At 44.2% G+C, this 27,071-nt stretch overlaps 1 protein-coding gene across 1 annotated transcript; it reads left to right on the forward strand.

The window, feature by feature from the left end:
- Positions 1-332: 332 nt before the first annotated feature.
- LOC307200626 (alpha-1-antiproteinase-like) lies at positions 333-20,070 on the forward strand. Its single transcript, XM_079949291.1, has 5 exons — positions 333-467; positions 4,934-5,545; positions 11,205-11,472; positions 18,352-18,499; positions 19,826-20,070. Exons 2-5 carry the CDS (start codon positions 4,951-4,953, stop codon positions 20,015-20,017), a joined length of 1,203 nt encoding a protein of 400 aa, XP_079805417.1. The 5' UTR covers positions 333-467; positions 4,934-4,950; the 3' UTR covers positions 20,018-20,070.
- The last annotated feature ends 7,001 nt before the right edge of the window (positions 20,071-27,071 follow it).

The following is a 27,071-nucleotide window of genomic DNA, read 5'->3' on the forward strand; positions in this document are numbered from 1 at the left end:
AAAAACAGAATATCACCAACAAAGCAAATGCAGTAAAGTTTGTGTTGGTTATTTTCTTTCACAAACACACAAGAGTCAGCTTTCCCTTGTTTAAAATCTAATGAGAACAGTACCTTTGTTAGTTTAGTGTGCCAGTATCGAGCGCTCTGTTTCAAACAATACAGGGATTTCTTGAGTTTACAAACCATTCCCTCTTTAACCTGTACACCATCAGGTGGTAACATGTAAACTGCACCCCCCCCTTCCTCCACCCCTGTCCACAGCCAAGGTCAGCAAATTGATTTATCCTTGCCTGAAGAGCAAAGACTCTTCTTTGGCAATGTTTGAACAATGTTTAAAACAAATACCTTTCAACAGTCCCGGTTAAGTATTAATGAAGCACTGTGCTCACATTGCAGTTTGCATAAATAGCAGATCATAAAGAATCAGAGGCTTTCTAACAGAAAGGAAGGTTCTGCACAACTGCTGTAAGTATCTGTCGTCTTTGGGTGTCCTCAAAACTGTCACTGTTTTGCGGGGGAAGTTCAAGCGCATACCAGAACCTTTTCAGGCTTGTGCAGTTAAAGTGGATAAAAGTGTTTTGTTGCCCTACCGCAACAAATCCATTGCTTTGAAAAGCAATGGGTAAAAATGTACTTAAAAGTGTGGGGGTGAACAAATGATAAATTGGAAGATGTGTAAAAACAGTATAAGCAAATCAGGATGAGTGAAGGATAAAAGCTTATTGACATGCAGACCAGACATAGGGCAGTATCCAGCCAGTGTCCCATCAGTGCCTGGATCAACGTTTGCACAGTGGAACTGTTGCTCAAGTTTAAATCTTTGCACTGACTGAACACGTTATTTAGATACTGTCCGTAGTCAATCTACCATGCAAGCAAATCAGGATGAGTACAGAATAAGCAAACGCATCTGGATAAACCGGGGATAGAGCAGTTAAATACTGCTTCGCAATGTATTTGAAAATACCGTGCCATATTTTCAAGTGAGTATCTTTAAATCTGCCTATTCTCCTGAAAAAAACTGTCTTTAAGTGACTTCTTGTTGTCCATTATCAGGGCCAATAAGAGTGATACTTAGGATTTTTATTTCTTGCACTACTCAGAATCATACATAAACTTACTTTAATGTCCTCGTCACTCAGGATGTTGGGTAATTGTGAAAGTTTCCCCAGATTTCCCTTCAAATTTTTGTACTGATTGTTTATGTTTGTGCACATATACCGGAGAAATGAAAGCATATTTTTGTTTCCAAGTTTAAAAATGATTTCTTTGTACTCATGCATGAAAAGGGGAGTGAACATCATCTGGTGCAGAAAAGCATACACATTTCCAAGATTGGCATGTATTATAGAGTTTTTTAATGATTTAGAAGAAAGTAAACATGAGTATATTGAAAAGAGAATGTGATTGCATGGAAAGAGTATGGGGGAAGGGCCAGGTCTCAGGGCAGAACAAACCATAGCATCTTCAGGCAGCGCTAGGAATGCCCACTGCCTGAAACTCTGGAGAGCAGCTATCAATCAGTGCAGACAATACTGAACTAGACTGAACAATGGCCAGGCTCTGTTTTAGGTAACTTCCTATGCTACTGTAAAGCATGGGGGTCAAATAATGCCGTTGGGAATGTACCAGTCCTCTCTGGCCAATGCCAGCTCTAAAACACTAAATGCAATTTAGTGTTTATCACTGATAAGAAGTGACAGCCAGCAGTTTGGCACAGTGCTTACTCAAAAGAAGATCCAATGTAGAAATGACCTCCACCTTGCTGTTTTTAATTCACCTCACAAACTTGTGTTTAGCTTATAGTTACCCAGTGTAGTTTGAACTTCTTTTTCTAGCATTTGAAACCTAGACTCTAGATAGATGATAGATGATAGATGACAGACAGATAGATAGATAGATAGATAGATAGATAGATAGATAGATAGATGATAGATGATAGATAGATGATTGATTGATTGATAGATGATAGATAGATAGATGCATCTTCAGTTAAAAGATATAGAACCCACCCTATTTTTCTGATTGTAAGTTGATTTTAATATTGTCTTACTATATAATAAATTTGTAAGACTGTGATCATGCTGCAGTTTAGGTAGCTGCTAATTGGTGGCTTTGACAATTCCAACGTGATGGCAGAATGGCAGACAGGCAAGTGAGCAAGAAGCGGGCAGCCCAGGCGAGCAGTTTAAAGGTGTGTGGAAGGCATGTCAGATAGTGATTTGGCAAACCACTCACCCTCTGTTAAACATCATGGTGTTTAAGGAGGGTGGGAGCTCTCTGAAGTGTCTGCTAGGCTCTTTTAATAGAGGTGAGACTGGGGCTAGTTGCTTAAGGTGAACTGTGAGGGGAGGGTGGTTGGGGGAACTATAAGGGATAGGTGATGGGTGAAGTGTAAAGGAAGGGAATTGGTCAGGTGTAAAGGAAAGACTAGGTATGGGGTGAGGCAGATTTTGTAACCCAACCTGTGAATTTATGGTGAAGGGACAGTGGAAAAAAGCTCCAATAAATGGGAATAATTATCATTTAGGTCAAATTGCCATCCCATTTTTAAATTGCTGCTTTTTTTTCAAAATAGATGCAAATCATTACACATTCATTTTTAAGGCTACCTTGCACCTGCAATCTACATTGCTTCAATTCTAAAATAAAAGGTGAACATGTGCAAACTTTCACATTAAAATAATAAATGTATGAATTTTATGTTTAAATTGTGAATATTTAAACATAAATATTTAAAAATCCAAAATGCTTTAAAAAAAAGTTATATTGAATAAACTTTAAAAACAATAAATACATATAGTATTTTAAACTCTTAAAGTCATCAGGTCTGCAGTCCTGGTGACTGACTGACTGACTGATATTTTCACAGCTAATTGGCTCACAAGAACTTGTTTTTGGCTAACCTGCAATAATTGCATGCATGTCGCTTTAAATTACCCAAATCCTACGTGCAAAATGGCACAGTGGCACCAGGCATGTATCCCCAGACAATGCTATATTTGCACACCTGAGACTTTTCAAAGTCCAGGATGACTGTCATAATCATTTCCTGCAACAAATATTTGTTATTGTACTTGGGGATCAAAGTTTGAGTTTGATTGGGCTGTTTTTGGTTTATTTATTTTATTTGGGTATGGGGGTTTTGGTTTTGTTTGAATTTCTAGATATTCTGATTAGTTTTTTTAGATTAAGCTTCTTGCAAGGGAAATGTATTTCAATCCCTTCAAGTAACCAAAAATGAATTGCTTTGTGCATACTCCAAGAGGGGTAGTTTGCTAGTAGCAAAACTCTTTAAAGCAGCCCTCCACAACCTACTGCCCTCTAGATTTTTTTTTGTACTACATCTCCCATCATTCCTGATCATTGGCCATGATGACTGGGGCTGCTGGAGTTGAAGTCCAAAAGACTTGGAGGACACCAGGCTGGTCGAAAAATCCATTGCTCCGAGTAGTAACATAGATACAAAAGTCATTGAGTGCACTCGTATCACTAGAGTTCTCATTTACTTTATTTATACACTCCATTTATGTGTCGGCTTTTTAACAAAGCACTCAAATGGTTTACAACCTAAGAGGATCAGTCACATTAATAGAGGATAAGTTTATTAACAACCACAAGCCATGGTGGCTATGATCTGCCTCCACTGTCAGAGATAACCTGTTTGTGAATAGCAGTTGCTGGAAATCACAAGTAGGGAGAGTGTTGTTGCAGTCAAGTCCTACTTCCCATAAGCACTTGGTTTCCCACCGTGAGAACAGGATGCTGGGCAAGATGGGGCTTTGGTTTGATTCAGCAGAGATCTTCTTATGTTCTCACTGGCCAATCGTGGACATTGTCACATCATCCACATTTATGCCATGCCGTAGGCAGCTAGACCTGCAAAGCGGGGGTTGGCTCCATACCATGTGCACACTAACATACCCTCCAACATTTCTCTGAAGAAATAGGGATGTCCTATTCCATCATCAAGGGATGCGGGTGGTGCTGTGGGTTAAACCACAGAGCCTAGGACTTGCCGATCAGAAGGTCAGCGGTTCAAATCCCCATGACGGGGTGAGCTCCCGTTGCTCGGTCCCCGCTCCTGCCAACCTAGCAGTTCGAAAGCATGTCAAAGTGCAAGTAGATAAATAGGTACCACTCCAGCGGGAAGGTAAATGGTGTTTCCATGCACTGCTCTGGTTCACCAGAAGCAGCGTAGTCCTGCTGGCCACATGACCCGGAAGCTGTACGCCGGCTCCCTCGGCCAATAAAGTGAGATGAGCGCTGCAACCCCAGAGTCATCCGCGACTGGACCTAATGGTCAGGGGTTCCTTAACCATTACCTTTATTCCATCATCATCATCATCATTTATACCCCACCCATCTGACTGGGTTGCCCCAGTCACTCCAACATATAAAAAAACATAATAAAACATTAAACATTTAAAAAACCACTTCCCTATACAGGGCTGCCTTCAGATGTCTTCTAAAGGTTGTATAGTTACTTATCTCTTTGGCTTGGGGGTCACATAACTCCATGCCCACCAACATTTCTCCATGAAAGTAGGGATGTCCTAAGGAAAAGCGAGACATTCCAGGATCAAATCAGAAACCGGGAGGTGTAAATCTGGGACTGTCCTTGGAAAATAGGGACACTTGGAGGGTCTGCACTAAAGCATAACCAACATGTGCAAATCTATATTGCAGATAGATGTGTGCATATTATGGCGTTGAGGTATGCATTGTGTTTGGAGTGGAGCCAGTAAAGTACATTCTTGACTGAAGTCTGACAACGCATTGTGAAATGCTTCTTCTATCTTCCTCTCATGTTGACCTTCAGGAGACGAGCTGACTCTGAATCGGAGCAAGAACTGTTTTGAGTTGTTGTTGCTGCTGTTGCTACTAACACATTTTGTGGCAAGTAAAAATCTCTCTCTCTCAATTTGCAGAAGAACTGACCGGAAGAATGCACTCTGCCATCTGTCTCTGTTTGATATTGGCCAGCCTCTCCAATGGGCATCATCAGGGTCCTGATGAACAGAACAGCACACAGCTAACTGCTATATATCCAAATATTGGCCGTTTTGCAATTAAATTTATTAGTCTGGCTTCTTCAGCCTCACCTGATGCAAATATTTTCTTCTCGCCCGTCAGTATTGCATCCGCCTTTTCCATTCTTTCACTGGGGGCAAAATCTGCCACACGCACTCAGATCCTAGAAGGCCTTTGCTTTAACCTGACAGAAATTCCAGAGAAGGAGATCCACCGGGCACTCCATAATGACTTTTCCGTGCTCACTCGCTCAGATTCTGGGTACCAACTCGAGCTAGGAGATGCTCTTTTTTTAAGGGAGGGGCTGGAGGCATTACCAACCTTTCTGGATGACGTCAAGGCTTTTTACGCTGCAGAGGTGTTGCCCACGAAATTCCAGGAGCCAAAAGAAGCCGAGAAACAAATCAACGATTATATAGAGAAGAAAACCCACGGGAAAATTTCGGAGGTCGTCAAAGGTCTTGATCCAGATACCTCACTGGCTGTAGTGAACTACATATTCTTTAAAGGTACACTTTGGGGTGGGGGATAAATTCAACTCCGTTCAGATTTTAAGACAAACCTTCTAATTTGAATTTTCCGAAACCATGTGAAAGCTGAAACACAGCAGTTCTTTGAAAGTTGCACTTTGCTCAGAAGGGGCTCATGGGCTCAGAGTAAATCCCATCTCTAGGCAATCTAGTCAGATGGGCGAGGTAGAAATAATAAAATAACTATTATTTATTATTATTATCAGGGAGAATCCTTTGCCTGTGACTTGAGGCATGTATCTGTGGACGAAGGCATGGAGTGAGCCAATGATCCCCTTCCTTTAATACCCCCAAATATTTAGTCCACAAGCATCCCCTCATTTGCTGGGGAAAAATCTTTGAGGGGCTTCTGTTTGTGTTCCCTTGGATGTGTGTAGTTCCCTCCATATGACCAGGAACACTGATAATGTCACACAATTGTCCTACTCTTGTTCAAGTGAGTTCAGTAGAAGCTGCCTACAAAACCTCCCTGCTCAACTGAAGGGGGGTGCAATTCATGTGAGGACCTAGAGGGTAGGGTTTGCATACATATCTCCAGCCTTGAGTCTCACAGTGAAGCTGCCACCACATGTTATCTTCACCAGTAATAATAAAAAATAATTTTATTATTTATTTGCCACCCATCTGACTGGATTGCCCCAGCCACTCTGGGCGCCTGCCAACAAAATATTAAAACACGGAAAACCTCAAATAAAAAAAACTCACCTATACAGGGCTGCCTTCAGATGTCTTCTAAAAGTCAGATAGATGTTTATTTCCTTGACATTGGATGGGAGGGTGTTCCACAGGGCGGGCACCCAGCTGTAACATGAACACATTCAACCTACATTTCAGCTATTCATTCTTTCACCCCTAGAGTCTCTTACTGTAATGTCTCCACCATTATCCTAATTGCAGCACAGAAGGCATTTTTGTTGCATGACCCACAGTGGCCAGGGTGGTAATGGTTAACTCTTCCCTTCCTAGCTACAACTCCCCAACCCCTGGCTGAAAAGAGCCCCCTATGCCTTATTTGAGCTTGATGGAAATTGAAGCCAACCATATACTTTTTTCAGGCACCATTGTTGTGCAGCAGTTTGGGGAGGGGGAGGTCTACAGCAGATGGGGAAAGTTAACCTTTTCTTCCCCAGCCGTGGCCTTCTTAAAAATGCTCCCATATTTAGGGTTTGGGGTGGGGATTCCTAAAGGATCCAGCAAGAGGTTTAACTTTTTATCCAGTGTAATTGAAGCACCGGGAGGAGGTGGTGAGGTGGTGGAGAGGGATGCCCCAAGTGATGCCTGTGGGCTTGGATCCTACATTTGACCCCCTCAGCTAAACAATTAATTTCCTTTACTTTCTTATTGTGTACTGCTCTGGTGCAGCTTTGTTGCTGTCGTATTTGTTAGGGCATGTGCAAAGTGCCCACCCCAATGTCAGCAGGGTGTGCAAAAGACCAGAGAAACAGTAAACACTTCTAAGAAGAATCAGTTGCTTTACTGACAATAATGCAGTTCCAGATACATACAGCAGATACTTTCCTTATAGCATACAGACCATACTCTGGCTGAGAGCAAACTTGCCTCCAAACACAGCAGCCTTTATATTGTAGTTTCTGCTGAGTCGTTCTCACATGGTTGCTGACTCATTCTCACGTGACAAACTAGCTGCAGGTGCAGGAAAACACACCCCAGTTAAACAGCGCACCAAAAGCAATCATATCTTGCCCTCCCCCCCTCTGCATGCATAAACATCTGGCTGCTGCTGCATCGTGAGTGTTTGGAGAAGGCCTCTCCCTCCTCAGGCTAATTCCATCTGGCCTAGGGGGCGGGGCCCAGGCTCACCTTCACCACAGCCTTAAGAGGCCTCATTGAGGCCGGGGACATCGCTGCTGCTGCATCGTGAGTGTTTGGAGAAGGCCTCTCCCTCCTCAGGCTAATTCCATCTCGCCTAGGGGGCGGGGCCCAGGCTCACCTCCGTGATAGTTTTAAGGACACTGGTGCTGCTGCAGCAAATTCTAAAGATGTTTTTATATATTTTAAGGTGTTTTAAACGTGTTTTTATTGCTTATTTTGTTGTACCACCGTGAATGGTGGTTTTTATCTATGTATTTTTGTTTTGTTCCATCTTGTTTTGTTTTGGGGTGGGATATTGAGTGGGGTGGGGATTGGTTTTTGTTTGGGCATAATTGTTTTTGGTTGTTTTGTTTTTCCATTTTGTAAATGGAGGTTAGTATGAGGCTTGGGATTGCTACCGTGGAGGGGCGAGGGAGGTATGGCGGTGGGGGCAGATGTTATAGGCGAAGGGGATTGAGATACGGATATGCTCGTACCCCTTCCAATCTGCGCCCCATCCCGAGAGACGAGGGTAGGGTGAGCAAGGATTACTCACCTCCTTCACTGGTGTTGTGCAATGCCAGGTCTATAGGCAACAAAACCGCCACCCTGCGAGATTTCTTTACCTCGCAGGGGGTCGACCTGGCTTGTGTGACGGAGACCTGGGTGCGCGAAGGGGTAACTGTTACCTTACGAGAGATGGCGCCCCCGGGTTTCTCCGTCCTCCACCAGTCACGGACTGTGGGCCGGGGGGGGAGGGGTGGCATTATTAATCTGGGAAGATTGTTCTTTCAGGGCTCTACCACCGCCATCGATCCCCGGCATTGAATGTGTTGGCCTAGTGTGGGGCTCCGAGGAGAGCTTGGCTGTCTGGCTGGTGTATCGGCCACCTAGCGCACCAGCAGCCACCCTGTCAGGCCTGCTGGAGGCGGTGGCCGGCTGGGCCTTGGAGTTCCCTAACCTATTGGTATTGGGAGACTTCAACTTCCATGCTGATGCCACTCCCTCCTCACAGGCTCTGGACCTGGTGTCTTCCATGGCAACATTAGGGCTCTCCCAGTTTGTTTCGGGCCCCACACATCAAGCAGGCCACACGCTGGATTTGATCTTTGGCGCCGGTATAGATGTGATCATGTCTCCTTCGATGAAGGTGCCATGGTCTGATCACTACGCTCTGAAAGCCAGGATTGACTTTCCACCCCCACCCTGCTTAGGTGGCGAGCCGATTTGGGCTCGCCCGCAGAGGCTGATGGACCCTGATAGATTCCGTCAAGCCTTGCGGGACCTTGCTCCCCCTGGCGACTCATTGACTGAGCTTGTTGAGGGCTGGAATACCCAGCTCCTGGCAGCCATCGATGAGATCGCACCTAAGCGCCCTCTGCGACCCCTCAGAAACCGGGCTCCCTGGTTTACCGAGGAGCTGCGGAAAATGAAGTGGGACCTCAGACGGCTAGAGCGAGTATGGCGGGGTGCCCGTGATGGAGCCTCAAGAACATCTTATAGGGTTTTTATGAAAACCTATGAGATGGCAGTGAAGGCCGCTAAGAAGTCTGTCTTCTCGGCCTCCATTGCATCCGCTAGCTCTCGCCCGGCACAATTATTTAGTATAATTCGGTCTTTAACGTCCCTTGAAGGACAGCCAAATCTAAATAACAATCTGACACACAGCTGTGAGGCATTTGCGAGCTTTTTTGCGGAGAAGGTCCTGTTGCTCCGCCATGACCTCCCTGCCAATTTGGATACAATAAAGGAACTGGAGGCCCCTCGACTGTCCTCGGGTCCAGTATTGGACCACTTTGACCGGATATCTCCAGCCGATGTGGACAGACTCCTCTGAGCTGGAAAGCCCACCACCTGTCCTCTTGACCCGTGCCCGTCTTGGCTGATTAGAGCGTGTCCAGACGAGGTGAGGGCCCCCCTGGGGGATATCATCAATTTGTCCCTTGGCACCAGGATATTCCCAGGGGAACTGAAGGAGGCAGTGGTGCGTCCGCTCTTAAAGAAAACATCATTAGATCCCTTAGATCTATCCAATTACCGCCCGGTTTCCAATCTTCCATTCCTGGGTAAGGTGATTGAGAGAGCGGTTGCTGAACAGCTTGGTAGGTTTCTGGATGAAACATCTGCTCTGGATCCATTCCAGTCCGGCTTCCACGCTGGTCATGGGACCGAGACGGCTCTGGTCGCCCTAACAGATGGTCTCCGCAGGCAGCTGGATCAAGGCGTGTCGGGGCTGCTGATTCTTCTAGATCTGTCAGCAGCCTTCGACATGGTTGATCACGAACTCCTGGACCACCACCTTGCCGACGTGGGGATCCAGGGCACAGTCCTTCAATGGCTGCGCTCGTTTCTCTCTGGTCGGGGACAGAGGGTGGCGCTTGGGGGGGAATTGTCACCGCGCCACTCCTTGGTGTGTGGAGTGCCTCAGGGTGCGATTCTCTCCCCGATGCTTTTTAACATCTTTATGCGCCCCCTCGCCCAGCTTGTCCGGAGTTTTGGGCTGGGTTGCCATCAGTATGCTGATGACACCCAACTCTATCTGTTGATGGATGGCCATCCTGACTCGGCCCCAGACACACTGGCAAGATGTCTGGAAGCTGTGGCTGGATGGTTACGTGGGAGCCGGTTGAAGTTAAATCCTTCGAAGACAGAGGTCCTCTGGCTGGGGCGGGACGATATGGGATTGAGGGGGCAACTCCCATCTCTTGCGGGGGTGCAATTAGTGCCAGCACCGTCCGTTAAGAGTTTGGGTGTAATCTTCGATACCTCCCTTTCTATGGAGGCGCAGATTACAGCTATAACAAAGGCGGCATTTTTTCATCTCCACCAAGCTAAGCAGTTGGCCCCTTATCTCTCTCGCCCTGACCTAGCCACTGTGATCCATGCGACGGTCACCTCCAGACTGGATTATTGTAACTCGCTCTACGTGGGGCTGCCCTTGAGACTGACCCAGAAACTCCAGCGGGTGCAGAATGCCGCGGCGAGACTCCTTATGGGGTCTTCGCTGCGAGATCACATTCATCCGGTACTATACCAGCTGCACTGGCTCCCGGTGGAGTACAGGATCAGGTTTAAGGCGCTGGTTTTAACCTTTAAAGCCCTATACGGCCTAGGACCTTCGTACCTACGGGACCGCCTCTCCTGGTATGTCCCACGGAGAAACCTACGGTCTGCAAATAATAACATCCTCAAGGTCCCAGGCCTCAGAGAGGTTAGGCTGGCCTCAACTAGAGCCAGGGCCTTCTCAGCTGCAGCTCCAATCTGGTGGAACGCTCTGTCACAAGAGACTACGGCCCTGCGGGACCTGACATCTTTCCGCAGGGCCTGCAAGGCAGAATTGTTCCACCAGGCCTTTGGTCAGGGCGCAGCCTGACTCCCTCCTCTGGCAACCTGCACAGAATTTTGCTTAATCGGTTGCCATTAATTTGATTTTAATTAATTTTTATAATGAAATATTTTTAGAATGTGTGATTATTTGATTGTTTGATTATTTGATTATTGTTAGCCGCCCTGAGCCCGGCTTCAGCTGGGGAGGGCGGGATATAAATACATTTTATTATTATTATTATTATTATTATTATTATTATTATTATTATCAACCGTATTCAACCCTACATAGTAGTTCAGGAAGCTGAGCTGCAGTCTAGACTGCTGCAGCACTGCGATGGGAAAACAAACAGTGCCTGTCTATGAACCCGCTGACATGTAGCAACAATCTCTGCCAGAAAAAAACACACTAATATTGCAAATAAGATCAAATGTTGTGATTTGAATGAACTGTGTAATCTCTCCGTAATGTGGTGGTGGTCTCTTCTTTTCTCTTAAGGTGCCTGGGAAAAACCTTTTGATCCAGCTCAGACAGAAGAAAGGGACTTCTTTGTGAACGAACACACAACTGTCAAAGTCCCGATGATGCACAGGCTGGGCTGGTTCTGGTATTACTATGATGCTGAATTGCATTGCCAAGTACTACAAATGAACTACAAGGGGAGTGCCACCACATTCTTTATTCTGCCAGATTCCGGAAAACTCAAGCAGGTAGAAGAGGCTTTCTCATTAGATACTTGGACCAAATGGGCAGTAAAGCTCCACCGGTAAGTTTTGTGTTGCTTCTTTAATGTTTCCATTAGATATTTTTGTAACCAATCAGCAACTTAGGGCAAAGCTACACTGGTCGGTTATAACGTTAAAATGCATTATAAAAATGTGACACCAGAGGGTGCTGTAGAGCAGCTATCCGTCGGCAATAGGAAATTGTATTAAGAGCTATATTGTGGGGGATTTTTTACAGCGTTTTTACAGATTAGTGTAGATCCAGCATTACTGTCTTCGATTACCATACCACTTACAAGGTAAAGGACTAGATGTGGACCATATAATATAGGAAAGCCTTTCTGAATGTTAGGACTACTCTTATTTTGCCATGGCAAACTTATCTAGTCGTAAGACTACTCCTAGCCGTAGCTGTAGGATAACCAGCCTCATATAACCAAAATGCTTGTGTCTAATTAAAACATGAAGGTGTTAATGCCACAGAGTAAGCTGCCCTGAGACAAATGACTAGATGCTTCCCCCATGTCACATACAGAAGCTGACTTGACTGGCCATTCGAATCATACTTTAACATCGATAGTAGCCAGAATCGTCTGCTGCACCTGAGTGCACAGTTCTGTCCATACACAGCTCTGTGGGATGCGGGTAGCACTGTGGTCTAAACCACTGAGCCTCTTGGGCTTGCCAATCAGAAGGTCGGCAGTTTGAATCCCTGCGACGGGGTGAGCTCCTATTGCTGTATCCCAGCTCCTGCCAACCTAGCAGTTCTAAAGCATACCATTGCAAGTAGATAAATAGGCAGCACTGCGACGGAAAGGTAAATGGTGTTTCTGTACGCTCTTGTTTCCGTCATGGTGTTCTGTTGCACCAGAAGCGGTTTAGTCATGCTGGCCACATGACCCGGAAATCTGTCTGTGGACAAACGCCTGCTCCCTCAACCTGAAGCAAGATGAGCACCACACCCCATAGTCACCTAAACCGTCCAGGGGTCCTTTACCTTTACCTACAGTTCTGTCCATCAACATCTTGTTGTCACTCCCTAATTTCTGCCACCTGAGACAGCTGCCTCACTCTGCCTAATGCTATGGTTGGCCTTGTTCTGAGATTACGTACATGGAGCTCCTTAAACCTGAAATGTGCTCTGTAAATGAAAAGTATAATGGATGGAATATTCTTTCATGGTTCAACAAAGGGAAATATTGCAGCTCCATTCACAGGCTGTGGAACTGGGTGCCATTTTGCTGAGTACCTTTATACTGAACAGGGTGCTATGCCACAACATTTTGCACCAGCTGAAGCCTTTGAAACGTTTTCAAGGGCAGCCCTACATAAAGTTTGTTGCTGTAACACAGCATTCAGCAACCTGGTGCACACAGGATGTTTTAGGCTACGGCTTCCATCAACCCCAGCCAGCAGGCCTGTGCTAACTAGGGCTTATAGGAACCGTAATCCAAAATACATGGTATGTACCAGGATGGTGATGGTTGCCATAGTTGGACAAGGCCCTGTAGCACCCTGCTTGTGGTTAACGCTTAGCTGGAATGAAATATTCAATGCAGCAATAGAGAAATTAAAAAAATAATTTTTTTGTCAGACAAATAAATGATAGGCACAGTGGTATATGGTTACCAAAGCTCTGCCCCCTCCAGCCCTGATGGCCAGCACTTATATTTCCTCAGCCCAGCCCCCTTGCTCCTCCTTTGGCTGCCTCTGTCCAATCAGCCTGGTTGAAATTCCTATTGGCTGTTTGCTAGAACCAGTCATAAAAGATACACCCATTTCCTATTACCTTTTATGGGAGACAAAGAGCTATATTTCCTTCTATCCATAAATGGCAGACAAGTAGCCATATATCTTACATTTGCCTCGACAAGGCACCTTAATTACCAGATCACCTTTTGCCCCTGTTGCCCCTGCATTCCAAAACAAATGGCTAAAACAAATGGCTCATGGTATTAAATTCTATCTAAACAGAGATCTTGGGTTCACATTCTCACACACCATCAATGAAATAAGAATCTAACATAAGAATCTAACATTTCTTATTTTCTAAATCCTTTGCCTAATTACATTAAGCCAACAAATCTCATACATAACATAGATAGCTTTTTAGAAGAAAAGGCCTTTGCAAAGTAAAAAGGAACTCAGTAAAAAAACAGCTTCAAAAGAAGCCTCTTCAGTTTACACACACACCCCCTTTCCAGCCAGCTGCTTTTCCCATTAGCTCTTCCCAAAATTTAGTGTCCTTTAACTCTCTCAGTATACCCTAAATCTTTAGGAAAATATGACTAGAGTCTGATGGGAGGCACATGGTATTATTTTCTGTTAAACAATAAATCTTACTATTTAGCAACTCTTAATTAGTGTTTTTGCAGCTTGATTGTATTCTGTAATATGTAGGGTCAGTGTAACATTTGCTCCCAGCCTGTAATTCCTTTTTACAACTTTGAGAAACTTGTCTCCTGCTACTGCTATAAATCAGGGGGGCCCTTGTTCAGGAGAGCAGAAAGATAAACAACTGCCAAAGTACTTAGCCAGCTGGTTTCTGCCTGGCATGAAACATACAAACATTTGCAAATATATCTTTAAGCTCATTTTAAAATACAGGCCTTGATCAGATGTCTCATTCCCCCCTTTCAAGCTCAAGGACCTTCATCCCAAGTGTCCTTGATAGCTTGACCTTCATCATATTCCTGAGGTAAAGCTCTGTATAGGGCCATGATATGAGGTAGAGTTTCATTTGAAATCATCTTGCTAATTGTACTTCTAAAACATGAAATGATACATGGCACCATACATAAAACCATTACTACTACCGTCAAGAAAAATAAGCAAGACAATAGTATCCCTTTGAGTCCTGCAACATTAGGTAACCAATTGGTGAGCCATCCCATATCCCATCCTTCCCATATTTGTACTGGGACATGTGCTATACTCTCCATCTTTGTGGCCAATACACGGATTGCCTCACCATTATCAGAAATGTTAAAGCAACAGGCATTCCCTGTCAAGTTCAAGACTCCACATAGGCCTCCCTGCCTGGCAAGTACATAATCCATTCCCATTTTCAGCTGCAAAATGGCAGCTCTACTTTCATCCAACTGTTGTGCAATAAGTCTCAAACTCTGGGCCGTTGCATTGGTTACAAGTTCCACTACTGCTTACAATCGAATTATTCTGTTTAGATTATAAATAGGATCCCGTGCCCCTTGTATGAGCTCATCAGGATTCCAGGAGGCAGGATCATAATAGGCTATAATGCGCTCTGGTGGCCAATCAATATCACTCCAACTTTGGGTACTTCCTCCTGCTATATGAGAAATATCAGCGTTTCTTCGTGTACGCTTGGCCGAACTAGTGGGCATAATCCACATTGGTGGTAATACCCATCCCAGGAAACAAGTCCCACTCCATTTGGAAGGGAGTTGCTTGTATGCCCATTCTCCACATATCCACCACAACCATCAGGTCTGAGGTTTTTGGTACGTGGAGTGCATAAGGTGAAATATCAAAAGGGGTATAGAGTTCACAGTGCAGTATGTTAGATTGCCTTTTGCTGTCACAGTTATGTTCCACACCATTTTCCATGCATGAATAAAAGGAGGTGCACAGGGCAAGGTATTCCGAGTTCGATAGGTAGTACCGTTTGCCCAGGTTTGACTACTCTTAATATAATCCCAAGTATAGTGGCAATGAGAAGATCCTACCATGGTAGAATCAGCTGCATCTAATGATTTACGTACACAGAATTCCCCTTGTACAGGTATAACTCGTATTGGTTTAGTTGAGTTCCATCCGGGGAAATTCTGTACTTCTATTTGGTGTGGCATTTCGCTTACCATACCAATGGCACTTAATGGTATCGGTAATAAGAGCATACCTCCCTCTGAATCATCTGGCCCAAGAGAGCAAACAAGGCAATTGGTCCTATTTGTAACATTGGCTACCATCTCAGCTAAGCCTACCCACATATTGTGGTGTTGGCGGAATCCATATTTAGCAAATTTGGTCAGATTCAAGGACCCTTCCCCTTCCCAAGGGATCAGGATTAATAATAAAATCATGTTGATGTCTAGTATATGCATTCCTTCCACAAAAGATTACCTTATTGTGATAGCAAAAAAATATTAGCCCCAATATAATTCCCCCAGTGACAGAAATGGGGAACCACCAAGACCAAAACATATATCCCGAGGATCCCCAATGAGTAATATCCCTGATAATTGTTCCACAAGAGGGGGCAGTCAATCAATTGTATAAGAGAATCTTCCCATTCACAATCGCTGGTTCAGACGCTCCTCAAGCTTCAGGCGAGCGCAGGTCAGCCAGCTTCCAGGTTGTGGCTGCAGCAGGCCGGTCGTCTAATGTTGCCCGTGACCTAGCCCGTTCCCCGTAGGGCTAGATACAGGGGTTTTTGGAGAGAGTCAGTTTAAATGGATTAGAGGGGTCACCTTTGCATGTCCAACTGCCTTCGGACTTCTTCAAATGGGAGTGATGAATCCAGGGGGTCACCTCAGCTACCTTCACCGCTGTTGGAGTAGAGAGCAAGACAATGTAAGGCCCATGCCACTTAGGTGCAAGTGGATCATGTTTCACTCTTTGACCCATACGCTATCGCCAGCCTGGAACTGATGAATCGGCTCGGCAATGCTACACGGTGTGCACTCAAGGGCCCACCTGTTAAGAGAAACAAAAACACGGGAGAGAGATTGCACTTGTCCCTGTGTCACATGGTCTCCTATTTGTTTGAGGTCAGCTGGAATATCCTGAACAAAGGAGGGTGGCCTCCCATACAGGAGCTCAAAAGGTGACAACTTAAGTCTTTTTGTGGGTGCACACCGAACACGAAACAGTGTTATGGGTAACACATCTACCCATCCCAATCCTGTTTCCTGGGTTAATTTTGCCAATTGGGTTTTCAGAGTCCGATTCATTCTTTCAGTTTTCCCCGAACTCTGAGGCCTATATGCTGCATGCAGTCTCCATTTCACTTGTAGGACTCGACATACTTCTTGTACTACTTGATCAATGAACGCTGGCCCATTATCACTTCCAATGCATCTAGGTAATCCAAACCTTGGGATCAATTCAGTGAGGAGTCTCTTAGTTACTTCTCGTGCCTTTTCAATTATGTCTCTCCTTTCCTCAGTGGTGAAAAGAGTATTCAGGAGCTGGCGGCAATCTGTCCAAGTAGGACTATGTGTATTTACTATTGAAGTCACCAAGTCCATCATAGCCTGAGGTTTTTCTGTGAAAGACGGGGTGTGTGTTTTCCAATTCATCAGATCCGTAGTCGTGAATGGAATGTACTGCAGGGTCGAAGTTTGAGGTGGCCATGGTCCGGGTTGCCCGTTAACCAGCACAGGCTCCTCAAGTGCATCAAATACTCTTCTGAGAGGGCCTACTACGTGACCTTTCTCTTCGCTTTGCTCTAGGGGCCTCAAATCATAGGGGATGGTATCTGTCCCAAGGCATTCTTTTAGCAGCTTTATGCGCCTGGCTGTATAGCTTGCTGACCGATCAAGGTCTCCCTGTAACTTCTGTAATAGTTCTCTAGGACTTGGATGCACAGGGGTTTGGGGTGGGCAATCACTTGTTCCACTGAAGGAGACTGTAGATGGAGGTCTACTGGGACTCACAGGTGGAATAACCACTTCTGCTTGGGCTTTATTATAGGACTCCAATGCCTCCTGAAAATATTTATCATAATCTATCAAGGAATCAAGCTCTGTGACTCCAGCTCCGTTATTTGTTCCCCTTTCTTGCCTTGGGGTTACAACTGGTGGAGTGTTTGGATTAGGCTCCCTTCGACGTGGCGCATAGGGTGGGGGTGGAAGCACCTCTTCCTCTGGTCCCTCAAAAATGGGTTTGAGTTTATTTGACAAGATTCCTTTCCTAGCTTCGGCTTTTACAGCCAGTAATTTGCATCGTTGGACTTTGCATTCCCTTATCCATGGAGGATTATTATTTAATGTGCTCAGCCAAGAGTCTATATATGAAAATTGTTCTGGGCATCCTCCAGTTTCTTTGGTGATGTTGGACCAAAGTTTGCTTGCCAAATTTATATCAAAAGTTCCTTGAGGCGGCCATCCAGTATTTTGTTTTGGCCAGTCTAATTCACATAACGTTCTCAAGCGCTCTGGCGTCATTTTGACTCCATATGCTCCTGAGAAGGCTTTCTTAAAATTATTTAACATACATTCAAGAGGTGTATTTTCCCCCTTTGAACCTCCAACTCCCATTGTATGGCCCTGTGAAGTATCCACTCAGTCACTCACACACACGCTTTGTGGGGTTCCTTGTCCAGTGAAGTCGCCTTACTGGGAAATGAAGTAGTACCCACTCCACACCCAGGTCAGCTACAGATTACTCTGTACTTTCTCACACATACAATGCGCTGGATACTTCACCACACTCTACCTCCCAATCTTTCCCTTTTCCTCCACCAGACCACCATCTGATGTACCCAACCACGTGGCGTACTCAGTTCCCCCTTACTGAGATGCAGAAGTTTGATCAAGACTTCTCTTCCCTCCAATTAATTGGAGGGCCTCAACCCCTTTGTGCAGTTACCCTTAGCTGGTTCCCTGTTTATTTCTCTGGTTCCCCCCGGTCCGTCGCCGTCAGTGAGCAGGGTATCACAGACGAGACTTCTGCATTCCCCTGGAAAAAATGTTCCAGTGCACGCTGGGTAAGCGGTTAGTGGTCCTCCCTCTTGCATCCTGCCCGCTAAGGCGAAGGGGCTGCGTTCCAGCAGACCACTTATCCGAGTCACGGCACCATAAAAGCCCCAAGCACATTGAGTCTCAATGAGAATATGTTTCTATCTTATCCACTCGGGAGCCGTGAGTTGCCCTTTTAGATGTCAGCCATTTGAGCAAATAATTGAAGTAATTTCTTGTATCTTTCTATTCCTGAAGTGGTACAGCATCTGTGTTCCTTCCAAAGTTTAATATTTCTGCCAGCTATGAACTAAAGGAGACCCTCAGCAAAATGGGCATTACTGATGTCTTCAGTGATCAAGCTGATCTGACAGGAATCACTGGGCAGCCTTTGAAGGTGAAAAAAGTAAGTTGAAAACAAAAATTCCCATTAGTCACATGACTTCATTTTTTAATTTTATTTTTTGTGTGCAAAGGATCCTGTTTTATTTGGGCAAATTGAATTAATTGTGCTCCATCTCTTTAAATTATCCTTATTCTTATTAATTAAATTTGTATACCGCTGTTCAAACATAAAAATGCAAAATGAGAGCAAAAAATACATAATAAAATGAAAACAAAGCAATAAATCCCCTCTGACAAACACATTTAAAAGGGGCATACAATTTTAATCACCCAAAGGCCTAGTTTAAGAGGAATATTTCCACCTGGCACCTAAAGATATATAAGGAAGGCACCAGGCAAGCCTCGCTAGTAGGTGCTGGTAGGGATGGTAAGCAAAGACTCCCTCTTACAAATCTTAAGGATCATATTGCCTAATAATACGAGTTGCGACACACCGCAGAATTAAGGAGATGAGGACCAGAGAAAGTGAACATATCAAAGAGGAAGGAGCTATACAACCTGCTCGTATGAATGGGAAATGAAATTGAGCACAACTACGATAAATAAAACAAAAGTTACATTTAGCAGGATTAAAATTTAGCCAAAATGTAGGCCCAGAGCACGTGGCAGAAGTGTTGGATACTACAGTCATACCTTGGGTTGAAGTAGCTTTGGGATAAGTATTTTCGGGTTGCGCACTGCAGCCACCCGGAAGTAACAGAGCGCGTTACTTCCGGGTTTCGCCGCTCGCGAATGCGCAGATGGTCAAAATGATGTCACGCGCATGCCCAGAAGCGGCAAATCATGACCCGCGCACATGCAGATGCACGGACACTGGTTGCGTTCGCTTCTGGATGCGAATGGGGCTCCGGAACGGATCCCATTCATATCCAGAGGTAACACTGTACTGGGGTCTTGGCAGACTAAGTAATGAAGCCAGGCCTTGTCCACCCTGTTCTTTTTTTATTTGATGACATGTATTTGAAATAGGACTGTGCCATATGCTGTCTGACTATGATATTCTCTCCAGCGTTAGCCTCCTCAGTGCCAACAAAGCTCACATTTCTGAACATCAGGGTTTGCCCAAGAGTTCTGATACCCTTTTGGGTCCTTGGCTGCTGAGGGTCTAATTTGCCCTCATAGGCATTTATTGTGATTGGTTGCACCAACCCATGTGTTTTTGTGATGTCACCTCAGCAAAGTTACTCATTGACAGAAGGGGAAATCACATAGATGGCCAGAGGTAAGCGGCAGTGAAGACAAAGGCCTTTCAAAAAAAGCATTTCCTTCACAAATGAAATCCTTTTCTCCTCTCCAAACTCTGATGTCTTTCTTTGTTCTTCCTCAGGCTACCCATAAGGCTGTGCTCACCATGGATGAGAAAGGGTCAGAGGCAGCAGCAGCCACTGTTGTAGAAGCCATACCTATGTCTATGCCTCCAACCTTAGAATTCAACATGCCTTTTTTTGTGCTGATGTATGAAAGACAGACCAACTACACATTATTTGTTGGCAAAATAGTAAATCCCGTTCAGCCCTAAGTGTCAGTGAATTCTGAATGAAGCTTTGGAATAAAGCATCTTGGCAACCCAAAGTTAATCTGGAGTCCTTCTCTTTTTCAAACCAGAGGCAGTGCAGAATGATGTGGGAATGAAAAGGAGTCTCCAAATACTTGTTTTCTGACTATTTTCCATGCTCCCTTCAGAGCATAAGCAGTAGGTGTCCTGGTATTGTTTTTTGCAACAAACCAGAGGTCAAATCAAACATTACAGCCCCCACAGGAGAACCATGAAGAAGACTGTAGTGTTTCCTGTGATTTTTCAGCTGATCAGATACAATCTACACTTCCTACATGGATTGCCATACATCCAGATTTTCCTGGACATTTCAGCGATTTCAGCCCAGATACTGTTTCCGATGGCAGAATCCCAGCTCTGTCTGGGAAATTCCAGGTGTATGGCAGCCCTACAGGTGGTTATTATTGTTGTTGTTATTGTTTACATTTATAGCCCATCCTTCCTCCCAGAGGAGCACAGGACAACAAACACACAAACAGTAAAGCATATGAAAGCAATTGCAGTAAAGAAGTAGGCTATGAAATATGTCTAGTTGAAAGGCTTGTTGGAAGAAGGTCTTCAGTAGGTGCCAGAAAAAAGATGGAGTTGTCATTTGTCTAATGTTTAAGGGGAGAGAACTCGCAAGAGTAGGTGCAGAATGAACCTCCAAATTAAGATAGGATCTGCAGGAGGCCCTCACCTGCAGTAACTGATTGGGTACATAATGGGTGGGACTATTTTTTTCAGGTTACAACTCCTATCATCCCCAATTGTTGGCCATTACGGCTGAGGCTGATGGGAGTTGGCTGGTGTGCAACCACACCTCAAGGAACTCAGATTCCCGCAACCTGACATGGATTATCTTCATGACACTAAAGACAAAATAAAAAAATTCCTTCCAGTAGCACCTTAAAGACCAACTAAGTTAGTTCTAGGTATGAGTTTTCGTGTGCATGCACACTTCTTCAGATACACTGAAACAGAAGTCACCAGACCCTTCTATATAGTGAGAAGGTGGGGAGGGGTATTACTCAGAAGGGTGGTGGGAATGGGTGATAGGCAGATAGCTGTGATGAGCCTGTTGACGACTCTTAACGACTGCAATAGGTCTTACAGGAAAAAGCAAGGGGTGAGAAGGTGAAAAATGGCTTTGTCATGTATAATGAGATAAGAATCCAATGTCTTTGTTCAGACCAGGTCTCTCCATGGTTTTAAGTTTGGTAATGAGTTGCAATTCAGCAGCTCCTCTTTCCAGTCTATTTCTGAAATTCCTTTGTAATAGAACAGCTACTTTGAGATCTTGTATAGAATGTCCTGGGAGATTGAAGTGTTCTCCTACTGGTTTCTCTGTCTTGTGATTCCTGATGTCGGATTTATGTCCGTTTATCCTTTGGCGTAAGGTTTGGCCTGTTTGTCCAATATAGAGAGCTGAAGGACACTGTTGGCATTTGATGGCATACACAATGTTAGGCGATGAGCAATTAAATAGTCCCGAGATGGTATGTGTGATGTTGTTGGGGCCAGTAATGGTGTTGTCCAGGTGTATGTGGCAGCAAAGTTGGCATCTGGGTTTATTGCAGGCTCTGGTGCCAGTGTCCGTGTTAAGTCTGGTGGTAGTATTATTGTGGGTTAGGAGTTGTTTAAGATTGGCTGGCTGTCTGTAGGCAATGAAAGGTCTTCCTCCCAGAGCTTGAGAAAGAGAACTGTCATTGTCCAGGAGAGGTTGTAGATCTCTGATGATGCGTTGTACTGTTTTAACTTGGGAGCTGTATGTGATGACTAGAGGTGTTCTGTTATTTTCTTTTTTTGGGTCTGTCTTGCAGCAAGTTCTCTCTGGGTATCAGTCTGGCTCTGTTGATCTGTTGTCTAACTTCATCTGCTGGGTATTTTAGTTCTAAAAAGGTTTGCTGTAGATCTCTGTAGATCTCTGGCAACTCATTACCAAACTTAAAACCATGGAGAGACCTGGTCTGAACAAAGACATTGGATTCTTATCTCATTATACATGACAAAGCCATTTTTCACCTTCTCACCCCTTGCTTTTTCCTGTAAGACCTATTGCAGTCGTTAAGAGTCGTCAACAGGCTCATCACAGCTATCTGCCTTTCACCCATTCCCACCACCCTTCTGAGTAATACCCCTCCCCACCTTCTCACTATATAGAAGGGTCTGGTGACTTCTGTTTCAGTGTATCTGAAGAAGTGTGCATGCACACGAAAACTCATACCTAGAACTAACTTAGTTGGTCTTTAAGGTGCTACTGGAAGGAATTTTTTTATTTTGTCTTGACTATGGCAGACCAACACGGCTACCTATCTGTAACTGGATTCATGACACTAATTCACAGAAGTAGTTTTCAGAGGTGCTCAGATTTGGGGCGGGGAGAGGGAATAATATTTGAAGGCTTAATTTTTCAAGAGGAGCCCTGCTGGGTTAGAGTCAGTTCTCACAGTGGCCAAATGATGAGACACACACACAGAAATGCAGCTGGAACATGAGACCCAGCAACTGGTATTCTAGAAGCCATGGATAGCCTGATCTGCATGAATAATAGCACCATAAGCACAAATCATCATGACTGCAGAATAAAAAGGAGATGTATGTGGCCCCAAGGATCTGTTACAATGAACTCTCAACAGTCACCAAAACTGTAATCTTTATTGATTTTTGAGTGCTTGCTTCTCTCCTTTTTTATGTGTAGTATAAATGTCCCCTGGAAGGTTTCTGGTCTGAACCATTGAAATGCCCCCTTTTATTTCTCTGGCAGCTGTTTCTTCTCAGCCCCATTGCTGATCTTCTTGGCCATCCCTGTCTTTGGCCTCATTTATCTTCACTACTGTTCAGCGGTTGCTCGTGTTTAATTGTTCCCCATGGCATCATCGCATCAGATTTTGATGACAAAATCACATACTGTGGCGATCACACAGGGTCCCTGGACGTTTCACCGTCTATTGATCCACTAAGTCTGTTTATTTATTTCAGTTTAACAAGTGTGTGGTTTCATAAACGGTCTCAGTCAACTACAATCATGGGCTGCCTATCCAGACCTATAACTTCTGCTACCTGCTCTCACTCACTAAACCACCTCTCAGATATTTACTTGTCTTCCTAGCTCCTAACTGTTCCTGACTCAGCTTATTTTGCTACACTAACTCAACCTACCCACAGACGCTATCCTAATTCACTCCCACTCCAACCAACCACCCAACTCCCAAAGAACTCCCTCCTTCACCCCTCCCAGAGCTGGTTTTATAGTCCCACTGACTCCACCCCCCTGGGTTCTGATTGGGTAACTTGTTTTTTTTTTAAATAATATTTATTACTTTTTAAAAAGGAAAAAGAGAGAAAAGAAAAAAAGGGGGGGAAAGAACAAGAACAAGAAAAAATAAACAATACAATACACAACCCCAACACATCACCCAACACAATGAACTTGAACAAAACAAAAGAAAACATTTTTTTAAAAAACATACATCATACCTTTTCCATATTCTAACTTTCATTCCCTTATATCATCGACCTCCTCTCACCTCCCTCTTTGTATTCCACTTCCATTAATTGTTTTAGCAATTCCTTTCCATTTTTCTCCATTTTCTATCATATAAATGTCTTAACATATTTTTAATCTTATTTCCATTAAAATTAGTAATACTTATTTAAGCTTAACTCCTTATAGCATTTCTACTAAGGCCATAAAAATTCATTCCAATATTTTCCTGTCACTCATTAATTTTACAATATTTCTATATATAGACTTTAAATCTTCCAATCTTCTTCCACCATGTCCTCTCCCCGGTCTTGGGCTCTGACAGACCCTTCCGTCCACTCCATACAGTCCATCAACCTGGAGATCTTATGTCCAAGGCTCTTAACTCTTTTCCATATCTCTTCTGCAGTTCTTCTTCATATTCTTTGATGCTAAAGAGCGGAACTCAAGGAAACTCCAATCCAACGACACCTCCACTCCCTCTCGACAGGTCAGCCAAATTTCCACAATTAAAACTAGAATCCATAAAGTATTTCAGGGCATATTTCAAAATTCCTCCAACTCCAAAGGCCAATCTCCTCCTGACCCAAGTCCAAATTCCAAAAGTCAGTTAATCCCTGCACAGAGGGATCTTTCCAACTTTCCTTTTCCAGTCCAGGCCAGGCTCCGATCTTCAAAGTCTGACTTTTTCTAGTTTCAATCATAAAGGGCCTCAACTTATAGTCTTCGATTTGCCTCTGTAAGACTAAGGCTCCCCCTTATATTGCTTTAGGTTCAACAACAGCAACTTTCTCCTTCTCCTTTTCGGCCATTTGTCCTGCTAAAATAGATTCCTGTGTCAAATCCTGAATAATTTCTGTATTAGTGCTCACTTTTGGTCCCAAAATGTCAGTTTTAGTAGTCATAACATCCAATTTTTTATGAAGCTGTTCCAGCAAATAGTTTATCTTGTAAAATGCAGTTACTAAGGCTTCTCCTGTCATCATTCTCAAATGTCCAAGGTCAGTCTCTGGTTCCCACACTTATCAAGCAGCTGGAGATTTCCCAGCTCCACTCTTGTAACAGTTTCAAAAGCTCCCTCTATAGGGAAACAGTCTCCACTTGTATCAATCCTTTCAAAGAAAGTTCAAAAAGTAAAGTTTGTTTCAATTTTCAGTTACTTTTCCTCCCTTTTAAACGCAGAAGCGGACAATGGAAACAATATATTTCTCTTATTCAACCGACTATCAACATCCGTTCTCTTCGCTGTCAATGAACTCTCCCAAAATGTCAATCACTGTCAGTCCGTTCCCAGGTTCAGAGCAGTGGCAATTTAATTCTAATCACTCTCTCCGGCAGGATACACGGTCCAAAATTTCCACCCTCTTCTCCTGCTTCCAAGGGGGGTCTAATAATTTCAATCGATGGAAGTTTAATCCTTTACATAAGGCTTTCCAAGACCTTAACTTGTAAGCTCTTTGCTTCAGTCTATTTACAAAAGGGGAAGTTGGACTTCCTGTTTTGAACCTTCCCCATTCGATGTCAAATTAAGGTATTTAAAGATCCAATTTTCTGTACTACTCATGGGTTGTTGTTTAGAGTCAGCGCTCTCCAGCAGCAGCAATGCGGCTTCACTCCGTGAAAGAAGCAGTCGATTCAAAGCACCACGCCACTCACCCCACGTCGCTCCGGATCCCCAAAACAGGGTTTCCCCGCGAGTAGGGGAGGTGCAAAGGGTGCCAGCCGAATCCTGATTGGGTAACTTGTTTAACTATTTCACCTCCAGCACACTCATATGTTAATGTCACACATACATAGTTCTCTCTTCAGTCAATCAGATTCAATGGTTGTCGGAGGGCACAAAGGAGAGCATAGGAAGGGCCCTGCTAGATCAGACCTAAAACCCGTCTCAATCAGATGCCCATGGGAAGTCCACAAGCAGGACTTTCTGCAACATTGCCCTGCCCAAGTGTTGTTCCCAGCCACTGGCATTCAGATGCACAGGACCTCCAGTGGTGGATGTTCTCCATGATTTTGCTTATCATTATTATTTTTTAAAGTCATCTAAATTGGAACAAAGGAGTCCAGAAACAGTAACAAGAACATGAAAGCAACCGGGAGAGTAAAAGGGGGGCTTGAGCGCAGTATGCACAATGAATATTAGCATACTTGTTTAAAAGATGATGATGATGATGTTTTTAGATTCATGAAAAACAAACAGGAAAGTAGATGATTGCACTGGTGCAAAAAAAAAAAAAGTGACGGAAGTCACCCACGCCTAAGTCCTGCTGTATCCAACAGAAGTCAAATCTGCCTCACCTTCATTAGGTTTACTTTTGACTCAGATAATATACTTCTTAAGCAATTTTGTACCATAGTGCCAAGCCAGGAGCACAGCGTCCTGTAAGCACATTGCCAAATCCGTCACTGATGTGGAATAAATCATACTCACATGGAGCCAGCTCTTAAAACTATACTCCAGTTTCCAGGGACAGGATTGCTTCAATGGCAGGTACATGTTGGACAGATAAATCATAGCAGTATTCATCTCCCAAGCTTGGCTTCCTACCAGTGACACCTACAGAGACTACACATATGCTACCTTGACTGTCAGTTCCTTTGCATGCTGGCATCCATCTGTTTGAGAAGGATTATGCAAGAATAGCTTCACTATACTTGCATCTACAATGTTTGAAGAACCCCTTCGTTCCTTCTCATGTTCACATGGCTTCATTGGCAGCTGAGCTCCTGGGCTAATCAGTTTGATCAATTCGATTGATTTAGATGCCCCCTTTCCACAGTGAGCAGTGCCTAAAGTGGTTGTAAACCACTTCTTATCAAAATGCAAAACAGTGAGGCATGGAGTCTAGGGGGAAGAAGGAAGTTTACAAAGCATGCCTGTAAATTCAAATAAGATCAGAAATCAGAAGTTTATAGTACACAGAACAAATTCAAAACTAGAAAAGATATAAATACATAAAAGCAAAGCAGAAAAAAAAGTTATCGGACACTGTTTTTAACACTTGATTGGGAGCCGCCCAGAGTGGCTGGGGAAACTCAGCCAGATGGGCGGGGTATAAATTATTATTATTATTATTATTATTATTATTATTATTATTATTATGCAGTTCCAACTGCTGGTGCAGCGCTTCGGGCACTTCAGCAACTTGTTTTAAATACAGTTGAGTGAGAGAAGCATCTTCTCAGTAGGCTAGAAGCTGCCTCCCTCAACTCTCCTCCGGAGGAGACCGACAGCAGCAAAAGGCAAACGCTGGGGAGGGCAATGATGACTGGAGACACAGAGGCGTGTCTTGCTCATTTCTCGACCCAAAGCTATGACTTGGAGGCCTCCCTGGAAACCCAATGAGGAAACAAGATCTGCAGGAGTGTTAATGCTGTGAGCCCCTCCACCCTATGCTCAGGTTGTACATGTGTGTAAATAAAACCGCATATCCTAAAAGAACCACAAACTGCATTAACCTTCATTCCAAGGAAACCGAACCCAGGTCAGCACTGGAACTCCTGCAGTCTCTTGCTGGCCAGAGATGGGGGTTGCACATCACCTTATGTTCT

Source organism: Podarcis cretensis, assembly GCF_951804945.1.
Source record: "Podarcis cretensis genome assembly, chromosome: 1".
NCBI lineage: Eukaryota > Metazoa > Chordata > Lepidosauria > Squamata > Lacertidae > Podarcis > Podarcis cretensis.